A 21,716-nucleotide genomic window follows, 5' to 3' on the forward strand; every position below is an offset into this window, starting at 1 on the left:
GTATTTATTTAATCTTTTATAAAAACTGCGCTCTGTTTATTGCGATTTTATGTGTTAAATTATTGGTGCAAGGTGGCCACTTTTGTTTCTGTTCTCATAAGATCACATTGTGCCCTTTTACCGGCTCAGTAAACATAGTACATTGAATGCAATGCACCTGGGGGAATTCCCACCCTCAGCTCAAATCTCCATGACCTTTCCATCATTTGCTTTCCCGAGTTCACTCGATTCTGAATCATATAATTTGAGATGACAAAAACCCACCCTCACCTTCTTTGTTTCATACATCATCAAAGCTATGACATCAGTTACTGACCTGACTCATATTTCACTCAGTGAGTCTGTAGGCACATTAAGCGCAATTTTTTGGAAACCCATCCACAAGTGACAGAATCAATCTGTTTCTGATATCTGAGACTGGTAAGATGTGATTCTGCAGAATCACATCTGAACACATCACTTTTGATGGCGTATGATTTTATCAAAGCAATACATCTACTTGGCAGGGAATGTTCTGCGCGGCAGTACTCACTTTATCTCCTTCTGGGTCTCAACACTGGCCAGGGCTGATCTAAACAGAGCTTCAAGGTTCTGTATCTTCCTGCCATCCAGCGACGAGTGTCTGCGGGCCAAAGGTGGAAGCATGACTGGCCCGGAGAACCTGCGACGAATGGCATAGCTGGGGCGAGGGTCCAGTGCGTTTGCGGCAAGGGACAACCTTCTTCTCTGAATGAAAAATTCAAGTTATGAGTTATCCAGGCAAAATCTGTTGAAGTGTAGAGTAAGAGCTGTTCTATAGAATAGAATAAACAAATTCAGGATTTAAATATTAAAGTAACACTTCTTAATGAACAATTACAATAGAATATAGATTTATGGTGTTGTATTTTGATACTTTTGCGCCTTGATTCAATTTCACCAAACCCAAAAATATTTATGTATTTTGTGCAAAAATAATAACTTTATTCAATCTCTCTTTGGACTGGCAAACAGAGATCCTCGCCCCAGACTCATGGGATTGGTTGAGGTTTGGTGAGTCGGGCTTGTCCAGATGCTCAAACAGTTATAGCACAGTTTTAATAGCATCACAGAGCTAATGTTTACAATGTTCCGTAATCTTTTTATAGAAGTCATAGTTGTTCTTTGAAGCTGGAAAAGACCAATTCGCAAGATGTAAAGTAAACAGTGGTCCAGAAGCACTTCTAGTTTAACTTTTAATTTTCATTTGTAAAATCTTAAATACATAAATAAATCTTAAAAATATTTGTTTAGCATTTTAATAGAACTGTAAATACTATTGCTGGTTATATTTTAAAGATATTCTTCTGGACCAGCATTGAACCTGCATTGTTTATGTCTTACGAAGTGGCCTCTGGTCTTTCTAACACTCAAAACATACGATCAATACTAAGAGTTTTAGAACAAAATGAAACATACCTCATTTTCCATCGCTATAGCTGATAGTTTGATCACTTCAGAACCACATCTTGATGCTTTTAAATATCCATAAAGAAACTGCAACAGACACAATTTTTTTTACTTAAATTGGTATTGAAGTATAGAAACTTTAAATGTAGATTTTAAACATTCAAAAGTGGAGTTTTGATGGGCTGTTCAAAACTCATCACCAAACTGTAAAAATGTGACATTATTTCAACTTAAAAACTTTTGTTTAAATCCCTTAATTATCAAGTTACATTAAATTGGCTTTGCAAGTCAACTAAATTTAAGTTATATTATTTTGACTTGTTATTATTTTCAAATGTTGTTGCATTTTGTATATCTTGTAAAATGAAGTATGAGGTTGATTATTTCTAAGTCGGTGCTGCAGTTTAAAATTTAGTTTATTTCAATTCCCGTTTATAGATTGCACACTTTTCGCAATTTACATTGTTGATCATCTCTATAGATAATGTATTGTACACCTGTCATGATTCTATCTTATTTTTCCCTTGTCTTGTGAATTTGGTTATTTCCTGTCTTTTGCCCTGTTTTGTAATTCTTTGTAGTTTTTAACGTTGATTTGTCTACCCAGGTGTGCCTTGTTAACTCCTCTCATTACATTGTTAACCTGTGTATAAATTGCCCTTGTGTTTCCCTTGTGGTTTGTCAGTCGTTGTTTTGCTGTAGCGTGCTCCTGTCCTGAGTCTCCTAGTTTGCCTTGGATTACCTGTGTTTGTATTGTTAATAAATCGAGCTAGAATGTGGTTTCTCTATTTACTCTTCATCTCTACCTTATCCTTACAACACCAAGCATAAAATAAATCTAAATCAGAATTCAGGTTGTTTGTATGCTCCCCATTTGCATTGCTGTAAAGGTACGATGATGTTTCTAGCTTCGTCAATAGAGCCCTGTAAGATTATCTCTCCAGTTTCATCGTCCATGAGGCAAACATTGCTCAATTGCTTTGTTCATTTGCTTTGAACAGTAATAGCATACTTTTCTCACACAATGAGGCATCATTCGTCAGTGTGTAGCACAAATGGTGTAGAATAAATCACACACTGAATTGTAATATGGGCTTTGTTCAAATCCCTGATGAGCAATCATGTGAGAAATACATTGTGTAGAGTGATCAGTGAGAACTAACTATATACAATATTGAAATCGTATATGACTATTTTTGAAAAACACAATAAATGAAGTCACAGGAGACTATGTGTTTGGTTAACACTGTTTGCCTGTGAGGTGTGAGACTATTGCAGAAGTGTGAAAATCACTTGATCGTTCAGCTCACCTCTGACAAGTAAACAACACATCATCCAAGAGTTTCTCATGGGGGACAGCAGGGCTGTCCTCTTAAAAAGATCAAGAACCCATCGATTAGCCAGTTTAGCACAGAGAGTACAAACAATTCAATAGTCTCTTCACTGACACTCTGGCTGAGCTGTCTGCTTCTGGAATCAGCGTTTACTTTTTTCGGTGAATCAGTCACACTTTTGACAAACGGTAAGAAGCCACAGCGATGAGTAATGTGAAGAGGGGGACACCGTAGGACGTCGGCACAAAACTGTGGGGTTGTTGTGCTAATTGCTTCATGTAAGCTGTGAATCTGTTGTGGCTACAATGAGTCAGTCTCAGAACCACAGAAAACTCTTGAACCAAGACCCTGATATTATTGACATATTGTGGTGAATTGTGGTGAATGGCTCTTGATTTTCTATGCATAGAGAAAGCGTATGTCAAAGGTGGTTTATATCAAGGCTTGTGTCAGTCTCAAACCAGGCTGTCGCCTCAGCACACACATACAACCCATACTGTTGCCCATCTGCCCAAAAATACACCACGGATACACATGCAATTGAGCAGTGATACGCTTTAACCTGTTTAAATTGGCAAAACTACTGTAATGCATAACATGGAAGACCTTTGATTGTGTTTTTAAAGTATGTTTGACATGTGTGTCTCACCCTGAGGGCACCAGCAGGATTTCACTTCATTAAATGCCAGCAGCGAAGTTACAGCCTCTACCACGTTAGTATGAATCACATCATGAAGATAAGACGCCTCAAACACTGCAGTTCAATCAGCAATAGGGCCGAATAAAATATTCATGCACACAGAATCAAATCCTTAATTGAAGGAATCGTTCACCCCCACACAAAAAAAATCTACTCACAAGCACGTGATTCCCATCTCACATGGTCTTATTTTTTTAAAAGAACACTAAAGAAGAATATAAACAAATTTGATTAAATTGCAGGAAATATGTCACGAGCCAGGTTTCATTTTCAAAAAAAAAAAAAATGGATAAAGGTTTCTGTTTTGTGTTCCATTGAAAACGTTACAGCATGCATGCTTGGATTGACGTGAGTTTTTAATGAGATTATTTTACAGTTTGGTGTAAACTTTAAACAACACTTCGCAGCTATTTTGTTTGTTAACTAAACAGTAGGGCTTACACCAATTATTTTAAAGTAGTTTTTTATGTGAAATTGTTTTCCCTGCACATCAAGACACCAACATATCATGAAAGTGGGCTCGATTTTAATGTAATTTTTAATTGCTTACACAGTAAAAAAACAGGTAACACCACCCGAAACGTATTCATGTGCTGAGGCTATGTATTTCACTGCTTCTTCCATTTTCTCAATGTGTTAACGCTGCCAGACAGAAAAATAATGAGCACGGTTGTATCAAGTGTATCACTGTTGTATCAATTATTATTAGTATTATAATTATTATTATTACTACTAATAATAAGCCATTTAAATTTCAATGAACATAATATTGATTTCAGCTAAAAATGAATTGAGAATGCAAGATGCTTTCAAACTGTCAGCTGCATCTGTTAAACATAACATATTGTATATTCACTCAGGGCTTGACAGCTTGGCAGCTTCTGTTGTTTACAAACCATATTTTGCATAAGCAGCCAGTATTATTTTTTGCTGTTATTAGCTGTTATATGTCTTAAAACAAAAGGAGCGCTTTAAAAACAGCAAATGATGTTTTTAAAATAAGGGTGACGGAGTTGAGATATCATGGCTCTGACACAGAAATACATGATTTAATATGAATATGAAAAGAAGATGTTTAAGAATGAACGTTCTGAGGTTTAAAAACCTTTTCATTAATATCTGATGTTCTATTTAGGTTAATGGACTCTGTAATATACTGTAATATATTTTACGAAGCAATAAACAAAACCTGTTTCCCTTACAATTCTTTATTTTATTCAGATGTGGTTCTCACAGATTATTCAGCGACAGATCCTTCTTTTTACACCTCCATAAATAGTGTGCTTTTTAAGTGTTAGTTTAGTGTATTCAGTGTGCTTACTGCTTTTACAGTTCACCCACACTCATAGGAAACCGAATTGCGACAGTAGTATGTTTATGAGGTTTGTGGGTGTAAATGTATATACTATATAGTATGTGTTGTCAAACTGACACAAATATCTCACTCTGTATAATTTATAGAGGACTGTGTGCATGACTTGGAGATGTTCTGGGTAAACACTCTATTTGCAAACAAATAGACTGGATTGCATTTTAGTTTTTTCTTTTTCTCAGAGGTGAACATTAATGGAGAAATGTGTATGACTTGCTGTCGACGATTAGCTCCTGAATATTTCTGAGGATCCTTTGGGGAAATTTGCCGGTTTCTGTCCACTATAGTATAAATGAGCCAAAAATGAAATACACCTGGCATACACCCAGATATCACGGGCACGTCTGTAAGATGTCAAGATCTGGAGACATCTTTTGCATTAAAACATCTAATAAACACAGTTTCAAGACAATGCAAAGAACTTAATTTTACTGTTTCACCATCATATTGTTGAAATACGGTCAAACTTTGGCAAATTGCAGACAAAGACCGCAAATTTACAAGAAAATTGAGAAAACGATTTATTTAATTGGAAAACAGTTTTTCCAGAGAACATTGTTTTGGAAAATATCTAGCACCCCAGCTAATAGAAACTGTCTTTTTTAACATTCTTAAAATTTTTGTACATTCTGAATAATAAACACCGACATCTTGCAACTGTGTGACATCAGAAAGGAAACTTTTCAGGGATGTATTGCAGATGAGCCAACAATAAAAAAAAATACATAATAGCTATATGTATAAAATGGCTTGAGGGTAATGATAATATTAACATTTTTGGTGGGACTAATATATTTTTTGTGGGAAGGAGCCTTTTAATGCAAGTCTGTGAAGACATGAGAGGTCTACGTGAAGGGATTGAAATGTGGCACACACACCCTGACAAATGAGTAAACTGTTTTATTAATGATTTGTAACTGTGAGCTCCGTCATATCGTGTGCTTTATTCTTAGGAAATCCCCCAATTCTATATCCGTTTCATTATTAAACCACAATTCTCTAACTGCGTTCTCTCAAGACCATTTTATTGTGTCTTAAGTGCTGTAAAACAAGAATACGTCATTCTTTGATGTGGAGTGACGCAGACTACTGATTGACAAAAAGCAGAATGAGATGTCAGTTTCGCAACAGGCATAAAGTATAGATCATATCTGTTTTGTTTTATTTTGATGTTTTGGTACTCGAGAACTGAGCATGTCTGAATGGGCTTAATGCAATGGGAGATGAATTTCAAACACAGCAGGTGGCTTTTCAGCACAAGCACATGAGAGACGTTCAACTGGCAAAATGCCTGGAGTGAAGCGGTCACTGAAATATGGCTGATGTCAAACATATCTGCTGTGTCACCACAGCTCACTTCTGAGCAATCACAGAATTTCTGTTTGGAAAATATACATAATTTTTGCATAATGCATAATCTCTATGACTGATCATTTTGAAGAAATCGTTTTGATGGAAAAACGACTGTTATTTAACGGGGCCAGAAGATACAAATGAGTAAGAGAGAGAATATCAGGAGTGCTGTAATCCATTATGCAGACAGGGACTGTCTTGTTAAATTAAAGGTGATTTGGGACTTAATGGGATGCTGTGTCTGTTCGTCACAGAAAGCCATTACATGAGCTTAGAAGAATTGAAATAGTGGACAAGTCTTATAAACTATTTTTATTATACACGTTCTTCATTTCGCTTGTTTGTTTGAGCGTTTCGGTTGTGGTTGAAACATCTCTGGAGCTTGACAGTCAGTCTCCATTAAGGAAGAGAGAATAGATGGGACATAATTTGCATTTTTACTTGAACTATTTCTTTAATAATAGTCTTGCTCGGTTGCATCGTACCTCTTAACCCAGGGCTGCTTTTGACGGCAGCAACTTGGTCTTTTGGATGGAAGTGTTTGCCAAAGGCAAATCATCAGCCATGACATCGCACAGCAGAAAGTGAAGGAATTCACTCGAACACAGAAAAAAGCAACAGGCATCAGTGTCCAAATCACTGTTGTTGCCAACATGGGCGCCGTAAAGGGGTGGAATGTAAGGACGATTCTAAGGGCCCAGGCTGATTTAGGGCCCAGAAGAGCAGACCGCCTTTTTATTTTCCTATTTGTAGGGGGCAGGTATTCTAATTTCTGTCAAATAAAGGGGTGCAATCATTGATCCGTTTTTCTGGAAAAAGAGAATGCATAGATGCTTGAATGTGTTTTTCTTCCAGATATTTAAAATCCAACTTTTAAGTTTTGCCAAAATGTAGGAGAGCACAAAGCATATGAATGACAACAACCGTAACAAACATAACTCATCAAACAATTCGTCATAGTTTTAAAACACACAATTTTAGCCATTGCAATGTTATTAAGCATTGTGAATGGTTAGTTATAAAGGTGTTATAATGCGTCTTAATAATCTAACTGATACTCAGGCACTGATATACGTTTGACCCTTTGTGAGCAATTAATAGAGAGAAACACGTGTGAACAAACAAAAAGGCAATAAAATAGCTGTAAAACTTGACTGAAGATTTAAGTCTTGTATCAGTGACGCCAAGACTCTTTTATCAACAACTGCATGTGTACAATGGGTGGATTCATGTTGCAATCATTGAGTGTTTCGAGTGGATCACTCGATCTGACCGCCGTTTCTGTCAAATGACATTTAACCTAAACACGATTACACAATTTCAATATAACACCTGCTTGTCTCAGCTCATATTGGACCACCTATGGACCACCTTGCCCAGCAACACTAGAAACCATCGAGCAGACGCACTGAACACTTAGTATGACAGATTCATATTTCATACAAGTTTTAAAAAATCCTTCGGATGGGCATGAATTCGTACAGGGACTGATATTGTTCCACCAACCTTGATATCGCAGTGATTGATACTAATAAGGTTTGGTTGCAGCATGTCTTAGCCAAACCATGTGAAACTACACCATCTGGCTGCAGAATGCATCTTTCTCAATGTAAAAGCTTCCGTTCATGATGCGTTTACACATATTTTTCAAACATATTTTTTGGCTTGAAATGTCAAGCTGGCTCCCACAAACAGAACTTAAGTATAAAATCACATTATATCTGCATGTCTTTCTATACTTATTAATCCTCCTCATTATTCGCACACACTTCTTCTTATTGCCAGTATCTCAACATGTTTATGATTCATATTTCCCTGCACTTTGTGCCTGTTTATTACATGAGGTTATATGAGATCAAATTGCTCAGTGTTGTTATGATGTCATAACTCCTGCATGACGAATTTACTGGATACAGACCCCCACCCTCTGAGTAATTCTCCAAAATATGAAGGTTAAACTTTCCGGCAAATTACATTTTGGTAATAACTAAAAACTCGTCAACTTTTAATTAATTTGTTATCACCTTCATTCGACCTTATTAACACCAGATACTGGCTTCATTTCTAATAACGTATATACTGTAAATTATTATATAACATTGAAGTATACATGAAGTTTATATTCGATTCACCTGTTGCACCCAAACGACCTTCAAAATTTTCCAAAATCAAAATACTAAATACTAAATACAAATATTCCCACTGCTACTGAACCAATGCCACATACTACTGTTTGACATGTTTATTGTGAAAAAAGGCCATGCTGTTTTGCTTACTGTTTATAGGCAGTATACAGTATATTGTATAGTATTTATTAAAAGTCTATACTAAAAACAGCCATTGTTTTTATCTTCTAAAGTGAAATGTAAGCAAACACAGGTCACCTTAAATATTTCCTTCAATAGAATTTCATTGTTTTGGATATAAGAGGTTTATGGGACTATCACTTAACTAACAAACATTTTGATTTTTACCTCATTTTTATACCTTAGTTTCTTTAAAACAAACAAAAACAATCAACTGATATTTCAAAACATTAATGCAAGGACAAGTGAAAAAAGTTAAAAAGTTTGAGAAAACTTCACATAACGCATATCTTTGTATTACACTATTTTTACGATGAACCCATTTTGTCTTCGTTTAGTCAAGCATTCAATTAAACTTTTACTAAACCAGTTAATTTGTATTAACAAGTTAAATATTAAACAAAATATTCTACCTGGAAATAATGTTAAGTACATTTCTGGGAATAAAAGGTCCACTTAAAAAAAAACGAAAATAGAAAATGCCTTACGTGTGCATTGCTGTGCGGCAGAAGGGGAGTGTCAGGCAGGTGTGACTGCTCGGTAGATGAGTTAACACACTTCAGATTTGAGGTGGAAGATTTTTAGACTTCAAACTCTGAACCACACACTGATTTCGTAGTGCATGACGCCTATGCAGTCACATGCTAGGGAATGTCTTAATGTAAACAATGAGTGCATGCTGTCTCACCCAGTTCAAGGGTATTCAACATGCTTTGTCATCTAAAAAGGAATCTTTGAGTCATCAACAATTAACTCTGTGTAACATATATTCTTTCAGAATTCATTTTCACAATGAAGCAGAGAGAAAATAATAGGTTAATAAAAATGGTAAATAATAAGGATCAGTCACAGCGCTTCAAATATAAACTTTCACTTTCCATAGAATCTCATTTTCTACATTGAAAGAATAGTCAACCAAATGAAAGTTTTGCAATCTTTTATTTAAGATTCTTCAACGCAGACAACATACAATATATTTTGTATAGGTTACAGCAATAAAGAATATGTTATCAGGTATCTGACATAATAATGTTTTCATGGTTTCAGTTTATTGCATAATTTAGTTTATTTGTAATCATTTTTCAACAAAATATTTTTCCATTTACAATTTCTCAAATCACTTTAAAAGAGCTGTCTTATATTATACAGAAGCTCAACATTAAATGTCTTATGAACGATTTGATCGCCATCTAGAGGCTTAACTGGAAACGTCACGTGTAAGTGAGAGTATCTCCTAAATATTGACTGTGTGATATCTTTTTGCACAAACTGCAGGATATTGAGCTAATTTTGGCAATTTTTATTTAATTTCAGCAAATAATCTGATCAAAATTGACTTGTTAGTGAAACCAACGTATAATATAAATCTGATTAATTATAATCTAAATTTAAAAGTTGATGTCTTGGTTGTGGACCAAAATGAGTGACCATAGGTCACTTAAATACTTGGAGTTTTGTACGACATAACTAGGTATAAAAGTGCTTTAAATGGAAAAAAAACCCCATCAAATTTACCCAAATCCAGATCATTTTACCAGTACAATAATCTACTTTCATTTTACACCTCCATTATCGTAATGTGTTTTAAAAATTGGCTCATTTGTATATTATTATTAATTTATTCTAATCAATTTTACATGGAACATCTGAGATTAACTTTATACACAAATGAGAACTCCATTAAATGCCTTAAGATGAAATACATTATCTTCTGGAGCAACAAGGCAGCTGTCTATAGTTTTGGACACAGCCACGTTGTGCCAATAATCTGAAAACGTTTTGAATATCATTTTTGCACTTCTTTTTAAAAATGACACACTTCTTCTCTAATAAAATGCATGTCTCTTCTTCATTTTGGAGGGTAGCGTGCAAACGGGGCATCCTCACTTATTTTGCCCTGTTAAAGGAAAAATAACAATTCAAATTGCAGACAAATATGAAACTTCATTAATGTTCCTACATGATTATTACAAATGTGTAATATGAATTATGCTTATGACTTGAAACAACATAAGACCCACCATTGGTACATCATCAAGCCTTTCAAACTGTGGTCTCCTGGCTCGAACCACTTTCACAATCACAATGACAAGAAGAATGGCCACCGTAATGAAGAAAATACACAGCACTGCAATGAGGCCGGGATTTCCTGCCACATCATGCTCCCCTTTATTCTCCAGAGCTATAAACTCGTATAAAAAGAAACATCTATTAAAAAGTGCTAATAATATATTTATAATCAATACAATTTAATCATTACATGTGCTGAATAATGACCTGTGCTGGAGGTTGTGCTGTTTTGTCCTGTTGGAAATGCTGTTTCATTTGTAGATTCAGGTGTTTTCAGAACAGTAGACTTTTGTGACTGCCAAGTAAATTGTGAAGTGGTTTGATTTCTCGTTGTAACATCCGATTGTTTTGTTTGTTGAGCAGTGGTGCTCATGAAATCCAGTGGTGTTGTCTGTGATTGAGAAGTATATTCAGAGCCTGTTGTGTCAGTGGTCGAGCTGTCATCTGTTGATCGAGCTGTTGAAGGGTCAGTAGTTGATCGGATGGTTGAACTGTCGGAGGTTGATGAAGTTGTTGTAAGTGTATCACTATTTAATCGAGCTGTTGAACTGCTCAGGTTATGTGAAGTTGGTATTAAAGTGCTCTGTGTAGTAGATGACACATTTGCAGATTCGATGAAAATAAAGCCTGTGGAGACAAAAAGTTTAGAGGTTTCTCTTTCAGGAGACTTTACGTTTCATTTATCAGCATTTTTATTCATTATTATATTTAATTTGCCTATTTGAAAATGACTTAGAAGACATAAAAATATACACAAATGAAACAATTGTTTGACATATAATAACATTATATAACAGAAAAATTATTTTATGATGTCATAGAAGAAATGTTTTAACTGAATGGTTCCACTAAGAACATTAACCTCCCAACGAGCCTCTGTTTCCAAAAGGTTCTTTTAAGCTAAAAAATTGTTCTTTAGATTATAAAACGTGTTCTTCTATAGCATAACTTTAAAAAAACATTTGTAGCACCTTCATATTATTGTGTAGCATAGCTAAAATAATTATCCCGTAATTTTATCCTACAATGTTTGTTATTTTATGATAACAGATTAGATTTCTGTACATTTTAATCATTTTTTTCAAGAGGTGCATTTTGTAATGCCAGTTAAAACGAGTTAGGCTGTATTTACTCCAGTATGCATTTAAACTTTTTGTTTATTATCCTACATTGGGAACAATTGATCTTTTTCTACCAAAGTATTTAAGTTTAAAATTTGTCTTGACAAATTCAGTCATTGTGTTCAAAATTTTGACTGGTAGTTGTTTAACTTAATCTGTAAGATTAATGATCATTTTTTGTTTGTCCAGCATACAACATACAACAGAGTTAATTATTGACTATCATTATCACAATCACCAAGACTTTAAAATTTGTTGAAAAGCATTGCAGGCTGTATTGCTTTTTACACAAATACTCAAATACCAAGCCCACTTATTATGTTTTCATACTTATTGATTATCATTTTTATCTCTGCACTTTGAGTTGAATTAAAAGTCAAATAAACAGCTATGTGAATTAAACAAGCACACTCTCTCTTACCTTCCGGCACAGAAATGAGTAAAACAAAGACTACACACAAAATCATTTTTGTCATGCTTTGAGACACAAAAAGCTAAATATCACAGAGTCCAACACAGCTAAACTCCCAGAGTAGAAGCGTATCCTGAGGAGCAGGATGTTGACGTGTAACAGTAGGTGTGGTTTCTGCCAAACGCAAGGATGACTAAAAGCCCAATTGTTTCATTATTGTTTGCACTGGGATGGTATAAACCTACTGTGACGTTGTAAATAAACCACCACAGTTTCCTCTTATCATATCATGAATGTTAATATCACAGGTGATTATTTGCATAGGGTAGAGTCTTAGGTCATTTGAAGACTAGACATCTATAATATTACAAACTTTTATTAAAACAATGTAAGATACAAAACATTCACACCTGTGTTTTTATACATTTTATGGACTTTACATTGACATAATTACTTAAATACTGTACAAACTGTATTTCTTCTTCTCCTACTACATAACCTACACACACAAGCCTTTTGGCAATTGAACAGTTTCAAATAAGCATAATTAATTTGTTAATCATCAATTTTCATCATGAGTCCACACGTACGCACACACACACGCGCACCACAAACAGACATATACACACACACTCGCGTTTGGCTGAAACAATAGAAGAGACAGTGAAAGGGCCCTGACGTTTCCATCAGATAGGCTACACATAGATTTATATTTACTTGTGTATTTACATTTTTATGCCTATTTTGATTTCTAAACTTTATTTAGTTTTGCACTACAGACGTTTCACTTTTTCTTTCGTAAACAATTTTGGCTGCATAATATTTTTACGCAACCCAGCAGCAATTGCTTTATCAATAAAGCAAACTTAAATTGAAATTAAATTCATATTGAGAGAGCTTTTGCCACTATCTACTGTAACTGATTTTTTTTAGTCAGACTACAATGTCGAACACTACTTCACAGTTTTTACAATTGCTATGACATTTTTTTTAAATCTTCTGACAACTTTTTAATTCTCCTGAAAATTATTTTAATTCTCCTAACAATTTTTCTAAACTCTTAACACAGCAACACATCTAAAACACACAATTGGCAAAGCTGTTAATTTCATACTCAAAATCACACATTGTAAACTAAACTCCAACACTCATTAAAATAAAATAAACGAATACTGTATAACCAAAACACTAACACATGTTCTCAAGGATCATTTACTCAATCTAAGTCATAAAAACACTAACACTAACACTAAGATTGTCTTTATACTGTGATATCACATTCACTATTTATCTAATAAAATTAAATGTCTCTTCACACATAAAAATGTAAAGAAGGATATGTATTTTAGGAAGATCATCCCTCACAAAAGGTTCATCCTAAGGATAATGTTCTGTCCCTCGCTTTACATGTTTACGACAGAAGGCGTTACAGTTTTTGTCCATTGCTTACACACTTTTTGCAGAAATTGGCTCATTATGTACAAAACTCTACACCCAATCAAATTGGACATAGCACATCGAGATTAACAACTCACATCTATGCAAAAATAAAACACTGCAATCAAAGCTTAACACTCCTTTCTAAAAATGATATTCTTGAATAAAAACCATACACATAAGAACCATTTGAATTTTTCTTTCATATCACCAGCAACACACTGATGGGCTTTATTTAAAGCATAGCAGTCTTTGGGTCTCTAATATTTACAGTTTTTTTCAATTGCTAAGAAGCGTTTGCCAATTCTTAGAATACTTTTTCTAAACTCTTAACACAGCAACACACCTACATCACACAATTAGCCAAATAGTTAATTTTCTGACCAAAACCACAGTTTGTTAAATAAATACAAACTCTACATTTCAAAACCCTTAAAAACTTTTTCAATATACACTTACTCTATCAAAACACTGCAAACCCGTTTCAAAATCGAATCTTTCGGTCAAAACTTTAGCACTCGTTTTCTATCCAACATGAATACATAGTCAATCATACCGCAATGACTGTCAAAATACTAACAGTTGGTGGCATTACAAAAACTGCATTACTTCATGTTTCAGTTCTTTCTGTATAGATTTCTCAAGTCAGGTGGCGCATTAGACCAGGGGCTAATCTCCTGTTTCCAAAATGCATCACAAACTGCTTGAGAAAGCTGTTCTACTATGATAATTGGTGATGAAAATTAAATTATGTTCAATAAGATGAACTTGTGTTTACTTCCGAATTAGCTAAGGGATGATTTCCATTTAGGTGGTACTTGAGACTGGAAGAGCTCCTACAGTACATTTACATTTAGTCATTTAGCAGACGCTTTTATTCAAAGCGACTTACAAAGAGTGAAGGAGCAACAAGCGATATGTCATACAGGAGCCATAATACATTAGATCTCAATACAAAGTTACTGGTTTCAACTAAAGCTAGACCACTACCTGTTGAGAGAAAGTTTTTTTTTTTAAACCAATTCCGCATTGCACAAGGTGCAAACAACCTTAGTCTTGTCGATGTTTCCATTGGGAAGCTTCTTAAAAATTAATATTCCCTGAAGCAAACCCGGCGGCTTCATAGCTGCATCCATGTTAGCACGTCACGTTTGATGCGGTAATTTCACAGTAACGTTATGTTGTGTTCAGACCAATTGCGAATGGCGCGTCAAGCGCGAGTGATTTATATGTTAATGCAAAGAGCCAATAGACCTACTTGCTGCGCGAATCGCGCGAATGAAGCCCTGGTTATGAGATGATGAGGCGGCTTCTGCTTACGCGAATGACGCGAATCACGCGAGTTGAAAAATCTCGTTCTCGCCCCGTACAGTGCAGTTAAGCTGGTATACATCCGCGCTAAAATATCAAGGTGAAAGTCATCATAGCTTGCGTAGTATAGACCCAGCTCCCAACCCAACTTTGGCAATAGATTAACGGCGACATTTTTTTTAACGCGCGATAATAGTCTCACTGCGTTACGGCCCACCACTAGTTTAGAGTTTTAAAAATGTGACTATAGATTGGTCAAAGGGATGTTAGCAATTGAAAAAAACTGTTATTGTCATTTTCAGATGTTTTTACCAAAAATAAACATTCTTACGAAAAATAATCAAAAATCTAATTTAGTAACAAAACCAAAGTAAAAAACAAAATAACTGAATAAATTGCTATTGGGAAAAAGCAACTGATTTGTGTGTTTTGTGTTATGGATCCCGCCTTCTGTTCGGCTCTGGCCACAAGACATCATCTACATCACAGGCAATGTCCTCACGTGCTAGGCATCGGGGAAAATATCTCCTTTTGTCTGTAATTGTCTGTAACAGAAAAAGATTGAATAGTGTTACTGAAAACACATACAGTAACTACAATGTCTATATTGTCACAGGCCGGGTATGTAGGGGCTGGGCTGGGTCACTATAGACAAAAACTACAAGCTATAGGCAGGTCAGGTGGCAACATAAACCCTTATTCCCACATCACAATATATAGTATGTAAAGTAAAGTGGAACACCTGCACATAATCACGACGAAGATCCTTGACCCTGTCACTGTTTCTCTCAAACGGGACTCTGTACAGCTGCTTCATTCTGAAGTTGTTCTGTAGGATGCGACTTAGTGTAGAAATGCTGACCCTGTTGATATTGTTGAATACTTCTCTATTTGCAACTATGCATTGTTGCAACTCACGAAGTCATATTGCATTATTTTCTCGCACCATTTCAATGATTGCAAGCTCTTGTTGTTGAGTGAAGAGCCGTGCCCTTCCACCTTGAGGAGGTTGTCTAACCATTCTGTAGATAATGCCACCACAAGATGTCATTAGGTTCTTTTTTCACAAAATGTACTTTCAAACTGTGAACACCACTGTAACATCACAATGGTATGCCTTTATATATACCTCATATCAGTACCTATTTTTGAAAAGTACAGTAATCCTATAATTCAAATCATCATGCTATACATACAGTAGGTGGAAACTTGAGGATATACCTGTTCTCCAGTCAGAATGTTCTTATAACCGATGCTACTGTGTAGCGACTGAGGTTAGGGTGGACTCTTTGCCCAGCCTCCCTCATGGACAGGCCATGATTTATCACATGGTCCACCAAAGTAGCCCTGATGTCATCTGATACACGTCTCCGGACTGGTCCTCCTCTTTGTCCTCGTCCACGTCCAACTACCCTCTGTCTCTGTCCTCTTATTCGGACTCTCATTGCCTCCATGATTACAAAGATCTCCAAATGGCTTATCTGAGGCCTATTTGTAGTGCTAAGGCTCAGACTGATTGGTGTTCTGTTTTCTGTGCAAGTGCTTTCAGGTATGTATGTAAGTGCCTACGATTACTAGAGGAGTTGTGCATTTTTAACAGAGTGTTTTCCCAATGAAAACAGTTGATTTCGTTTTTGAAGAAAGTGTCTAATCTAAGAAAACGTGTGAAGTGTTCCGCAGTAAGTGTGTTACAGAATTGCAAACAAAGTATAAAGTTGACAATGTGTTTAAGCTATGGTTACACTGTGTTAAAATTATGCTACAAGAAGTTAGGGTTTTGAGGCTTTGGTGTAAGCATTTGGTTTTAGTGTGTAAGCAATGGGCAAAAACTGTAACATAAGACTACGGCTTTGATTTATATATTTGCATAACTTCAATTTGCTGTTTCTCATTAGCAATGTAATAAAATACAGGTGATACATTTGTGTTGTAATTCACATTATAAACAGCTGTTCACTTTGACTTTGGCCTATTAGTTAGGTTTAGAATGAGATGTTGTCTGTTCTGACCTAAAGTGTGAAAGCATTTGTAAATTTGGCAGGAAAAATACTAAGATTTGGTTAAGGTTGAGCTTGTATGTTAAAGAAGTTAAAGCATTTTAAATATGTGTTTAATGTATGGATTTTGTGTAAAGCAACAAGAAATGTGTTAATTCTGAGCCTACATGGCCAGATGTTGTAATAACTGTGTGAAGAGTTTAGGAAAATTGTCAGGAGAATTAAAAAAATTGTTACAGCAATTGTTAAAAACTGTAACTGAAAGCCAAGTCATCTTTATAAACGTTATATCAGCAAAATAATAATGTAAAATGTTAACACAGTCACCACAAGATGGCGTCCTTTCTGTTTAGATAAACACGCACGTCGGCATCTCATCATGATGATTACGTAATTATGAGCAACAAAGCGTTACGAACATCACGTTTCTTCTGTAATTACAGAGAACAGGGGTATTTTTCCAATCATATTTAAATATCTGATATGACATTATCTTGGAACATACTAACATGACCTGTATAGGGTTCTTTAAAAACCAGAGGTCAGTATCACCTCTGACAAAAGCTCCTGGCAAATGTATGTAGATTACTACCTGGAAAACGATTCTGGAGCGCTACAAACCTTTGTTTCTCTGTGTGTTCAATTCCCCATGCACACGCTTCATGTCAGCATGACACAGAACGCTATCCTGTTGAAATAAATAACAGCTTACATCATCATATATTTCCATATGGCTCCAGGCTAGTTTTGGTTATTGCTTGTTTGGTGCTGATGTGACTATCCTGGGGCAGGTTGTAAGAGATGTTTTCATCTCAAGATAGTCACATGTGATAAGTTTAGGACTGTGCATACTTCCTGTGGGTCCATCAGCCCATTCAGCACATCAGGATGCTCTTTTGTTGCAGCTGTATATTTTCAAGGAATCTGTTGACTGCATGAATCTGATCAGAGGTGAACAGAATAAAATGAGTCCATCATCTGACTGTAAGAGACTTGTGAACCCTCATCGTCCTGTTTCCTGTGAAAGTCTGGATGATGCGAGGATCTGTGATAAAAGCCTCCCACTGCACAACACTTTCTGTGCGGAAGATCTGTGTTCAGTACGGACATGAGCTTTATGTAACAGACCATGATGACTCAGACTATAGCACATGATAAAATCGCTGTATATGGTACAGGAGAACACTTCTCTTTTTAAAGGTGAAGTGCGTATACACACATTCATGTTGCACTTTTGTTTGACAGTCGTATGTGTAATGGCAACTATAGATCGGCTTTCAATTCCCGAAAATGTTAATACAAAACCCATGTACATGCATGCGGTCTTTAGCAGCAGGTCCTGAAGAAGTATGGTCAGGAGTAATCTTTAGGTAGGTGGTACGTGGTAACAGGATCCCATGAGAACATTGTAACATCTTGTGCCATCATCATCCATTTGTCCCTTTAAATGTGTACTTTTCTGCTGGTTTACAAATTCTAGTTGCCTTTTAACACTCCAACATTAAGTGTTTCATGACCACTTGGCTTGGAAGTATTTATTGTAAGAAGCATCTGGAAAATAAGGGTCCAGATGTAAACCATTGATAAACCGTGAGCATTGTGAGCAGCAGCTTGTTCTAATAGTACGTGCTGACCTGCACACTCATGACGCAGAGATGACATCATCAGAGCAAGGCCTGGCAGAACTTCTAAGAGCGATATGTAATGTTAAATAAAAACATTTAATATTGGCCTATAAACAAGAAGTGCCTCTATATTCCATATTAATTCCCACACTTCAGTAGTATTCCTGAAAGTAACGTAAAACATTAAAGTAACTTAAAGTTAGTTACTATATATCGAAAATTACAGTCTGTTTGTCATGCATATGGTTACCATTCCAGTAAAACTCAAGGCATGTGAATGTCCCCTTATATCCGTTTTGGGGTTTTAAGTTTTGGGCATTGCTTCACTGGAAACTGCAGGAAAAAGTTATAATAAAAAACATATAAAAAATAAAGGAACTGCAGGAAGTGATTGTGTGAGAAGAAGATTATAAACAATACATTTATGATTTTTAACCTAAAAGTTGTTAAGAAAAAAAAATTCAGTCTATTATTGACAAACTGTATTATATTATATATTGTCATGATTCTGCCTGGGGGGCACGGTGGCTTAGTGGTTAGCACGTTCGCCTCACACCTCCAGGGTTGGGGGTTCGATTCCCGCTTCCGACTTGTGTGTGTGGAGTTTGCATGTTCTCCCCGTGCCTCGGGGGTTTCCTCTGGGTACTCCGGTTTCCTCCCCTGGTCCAAAGACATGCATGGTAGGTTGATTGGCATCTCTGGAAAATATTGTCCGTAGGGTATGAGTGCGTGAGTGAATGAGTGAGTGTGTGTGCCCTGCGATGGGTTGGCACTCCATCCAGGGTGTATCCTGCCTTGATGCCCGATGACTCCTGAGATAGGTTCAGGCTCCCCGTGACCCGAGGTAGTTCGGATAAGTGGTAGAAAATGGAATGGAATGGAATGATTCTGCCTCTTTTGATCATGTTTTCTTAGTCTTGTGGCATGATCATAACAGACCAAAGTGTTTTGTGTGAGAGAGACATGCCATTGTTTGTGTTGGCTTGCAATGCGCTCTCTCTGGGGTGTATTCCAGAAAGCAGGGTTAACTTACCGTCAGCTAAACCCTGAACTCTGGGTCGATTAACCCAAGCCTTGCTTACTCTGGGTATGTCTGTTCCAGAACCCGTTTGAAGAGTACGTTTAATCAACCTCACAAAAGAAACCCAGAGTTAATGCACGCTCACAGAAACAACATGAAGACGTTGTCAAGGGATCACAGATTGCACGAGTCATCATGGAAAACGCCGGGAAGCTTAACGTTTTTGACTGTAAAACAACTTTATAAATCAGAGGTTTTTTTCATAGAACACTTAAATCTGCATCAGTGTATAAAGTGCTGGATTAAAAATCATAAAATTGAATTATTTAAGTTATATGTTTATAAAACTATAAACACAACATGTTATTAATTTCATTAAATATATAAATATTTTAAATATATACTCATCGTGGCTATCTTTATTACATAAACTGTAGATTTATTGAGATGTTTGTAACTGTTATTTTAACGTGTCTGCCGCAATGATATTTTACAAACATTGTGTTGTGTATATGATCACATTGCTTATTTGAAGGCAATATTAAATCTCTTTTTTTGTTCCTTCCCTGTATGTAGGCTACCATAAAAAAATCTACCTTTATTTGGTTTTCTGAAAACTCATTTTGCATTGTATCAACTTTATTTGCAACAGTTGATGATGTAGTCATATTAATGACATTTACATTTACATTTAGGCATTTGGCAGACGCTTTTATCCAAAGCGACTTACATTGCTTTATCCTATACATTTTACATAGGTATTTGCAATCCCCTGGGATCGAACCCACAACCTTGTTAACGCAATGCTCTTACCACTGAGCTACAGGAAAGCTATAATGAAAATCATAATTTTGGAGAAAGACACCTTAAGTCAATTTTTGAATGTATTTTTATGTAAATAGATTTAAAATTATAATAAGAATTTAAATATCTGACCAATATGCCATGTTGATCCCATTGGGGGTCACCTAACAAAGCCTTGAAAACCTGCCAGCCTGGAAATTGAACTTGCAACCTTTGAGTTTTAAGTCTGGCTCTCAACTATTAGGTCACAAATATCTTTGACCCAATGCATCAAATATTGCCTAATAAGTTGACAAGAGTAATGATATGCAATTGCTCTGGAGTCAAAATTCTTCACTATTAACATCCTTTAACTGTTGTAAATTATAAGATGTGTATATTTATCCAGTGATATTTGGAGATTTTTTTAATAAACCTAATTCAAAGTATATACATTATTTAATATAAATACATCAAGTTTAACAATAACAGCCTGCATTATTTTATTTAAAGATTATTTGGTTTTAAAAAGTTAAATAATAAAGTTAATAATAAAATGAATTGCGAATGCTGATCTGCGATGGGTGAGATTGGAAATGTAATTGTAATATTGCTGTAAAATTATAATATATCATACGTAATCTGTGCTTTCAAGCCCACTTGACGCTCATCGAAATCGCACAAATGCACAGACAACCCCTAATGCTTAGTAACATTACCTTAAAATGAAAAAACCCTGGAACATAACCAGCTCCGGAGCAGGTTATCTTCATAGAGTAAGTTGCTATGGTTACTTACATACCCTGGAAGTTATCTCCGTTTTTGGAACCGAAATTTGGAGTTCAATCAGCTAACTAACACTTAAACGTCCCCGGGTATGTCACATAAGCAGCTTTCTGTAATAAGAATTGGACAAGAATGTTTGTCAAATGCATAAATGTAAACTAGATACTTCAAAAAATATTTTCATCACCTTACACACTATGTTTGAACAAAGAATAAATAAAACTGCACCAATTCAAGGTGTTGGTGTATAAAGTGGTGTGCAGTGAAGATCCAGCTTACTTTAGCTGGACTCATATAAAAGATAATGCGTGGCAATACAGTTATTCTTCCACTGTAGTCTAAAGGCTCATCTTTGTAAACGCTTCACAATTCTCATTGGCTAGGACGTCAGCAGTCATGTGACTATGAAGAAACGACTCTTTCTGTGAACTTTATCCCTGAGCTCAGAGAGAAAGTCATAAATACAAGTGTTTGCAGACGCACTCATGAACACAAACACAGGTCCATCCACCTCCTGTACTATTAACATCCTACTTATGTCACTTGTTATGCAGAGTGTCATTGACCGTTGGTTACATGAATGTTTTTTTCTTGTCCTATGAGATGCATGTGGACATCATAGGAGAGCTAGATAGACCTTGACCTCACTTTCTGTGCAGA

At 35.8% G+C, this 21,716-nt stretch overlaps 1 protein-coding gene and 2 long non-coding RNA genes across 8 annotated transcripts; all 3 read right to left on the reverse strand.

Annotated features, from left to right (window-relative positions):
• Nucleotides 1-517: 517 nt before the first annotated feature.
• On the reverse strand, nt 518-9,058 carry LOC130409921 (uncharacterized). The gene is made up of 3 exons (XR_008904950.1): nt 8,982-9,058; nt 1,438-1,515; nt 518-726 (listed from the first exon to the last, which is right to left on the reverse strand). It is a non-coding gene; the product is annotated as an uncharacterized LOC130409921 (long non-coding RNA).
• Nucleotides 9,059-9,413: 355 nt separating this feature from the next.
• On the reverse strand, nt 9,414-12,234 carry LOC130409918 (uncharacterized). The gene is made up of 4 exons (XM_056734136.1): nt 12,106-12,234; nt 10,771-11,190; nt 10,515-10,675; nt 9,414-10,390 (listed from the first exon to the last, which is right to left on the reverse strand). The coding sequence occupies exons 1-4, from the start codon at nt 12,158-12,160 to the stop codon at nt 10,343-10,345; spliced, it is 684 nt and encodes a 227-aa protein (XP_056590114.1). The 5' UTR covers nt 12,161-12,234; the 3' UTR covers nt 9,414-10,342.
• Nucleotides 12,235-13,570: 1,336 nt separating this feature from the next.
• Nucleotides 13,571-21,400, reverse strand: LOC130409919 (uncharacterized). 6 transcript variants are annotated; one of them, XR_008904948.1, is made up of 5 exons: nt 21,336-21,400; nt 21,069-21,166; nt 18,476-19,597; nt 15,587-18,392; nt 13,571-15,389 (listed from the first exon to the last, which is right to left on the reverse strand). It is a non-coding gene; the product is annotated as an uncharacterized LOC130409919 (long non-coding RNA). The 6 variants fall into 6 exon arrangements; XR_008904946.1 differs by having other exon boundaries at nt 18,476-18,630; nt 18,717-21,166; XR_008904947.1 differs by having other exon boundaries at nt 15,587-17,529; nt 17,694-18,392; nt 18,476-21,166.
• Between the last annotated feature and the right edge of the window lie 316 nt (nt 21,401-21,716).

Source organism: Triplophysa dalaica, chromosome 21 (assembly GCF_015846415.1).
Source record: "Triplophysa dalaica isolate WHDGS20190420 chromosome 21, ASM1584641v1, whole genome shotgun sequence".
NCBI classification, from domain to species: Eukaryota; Metazoa; Chordata; class Actinopteri; order Cypriniformes; family Nemacheilidae; genus Triplophysa; species Triplophysa dalaica.

Excerpts from the sequence above, each read along its gene's own strand:
- LOC130409918 (XM_056734136.1), bottom strand. The coding sequence starts at position 12,160 with ATGACAAAAATGATTTTGTGTGTAGTCTTTGTTTTACTCATTTCTGTG. Across the intron at positions 10,676-10,770 it reads CAGCACAACCTCCAGCACAG|CTCTGGAGAATAAAGGGGAG; the intron begins GTCATTATTCAG and ends ACGAGTTTATAG. Across the intron at positions 10,391-10,514 it reads GGCTTGATGATGTACCAATG|GGCAAAATAAGTGAGGATGC; the intron begins GTGGGTCTTATG and ends TTCCTTTAACAG.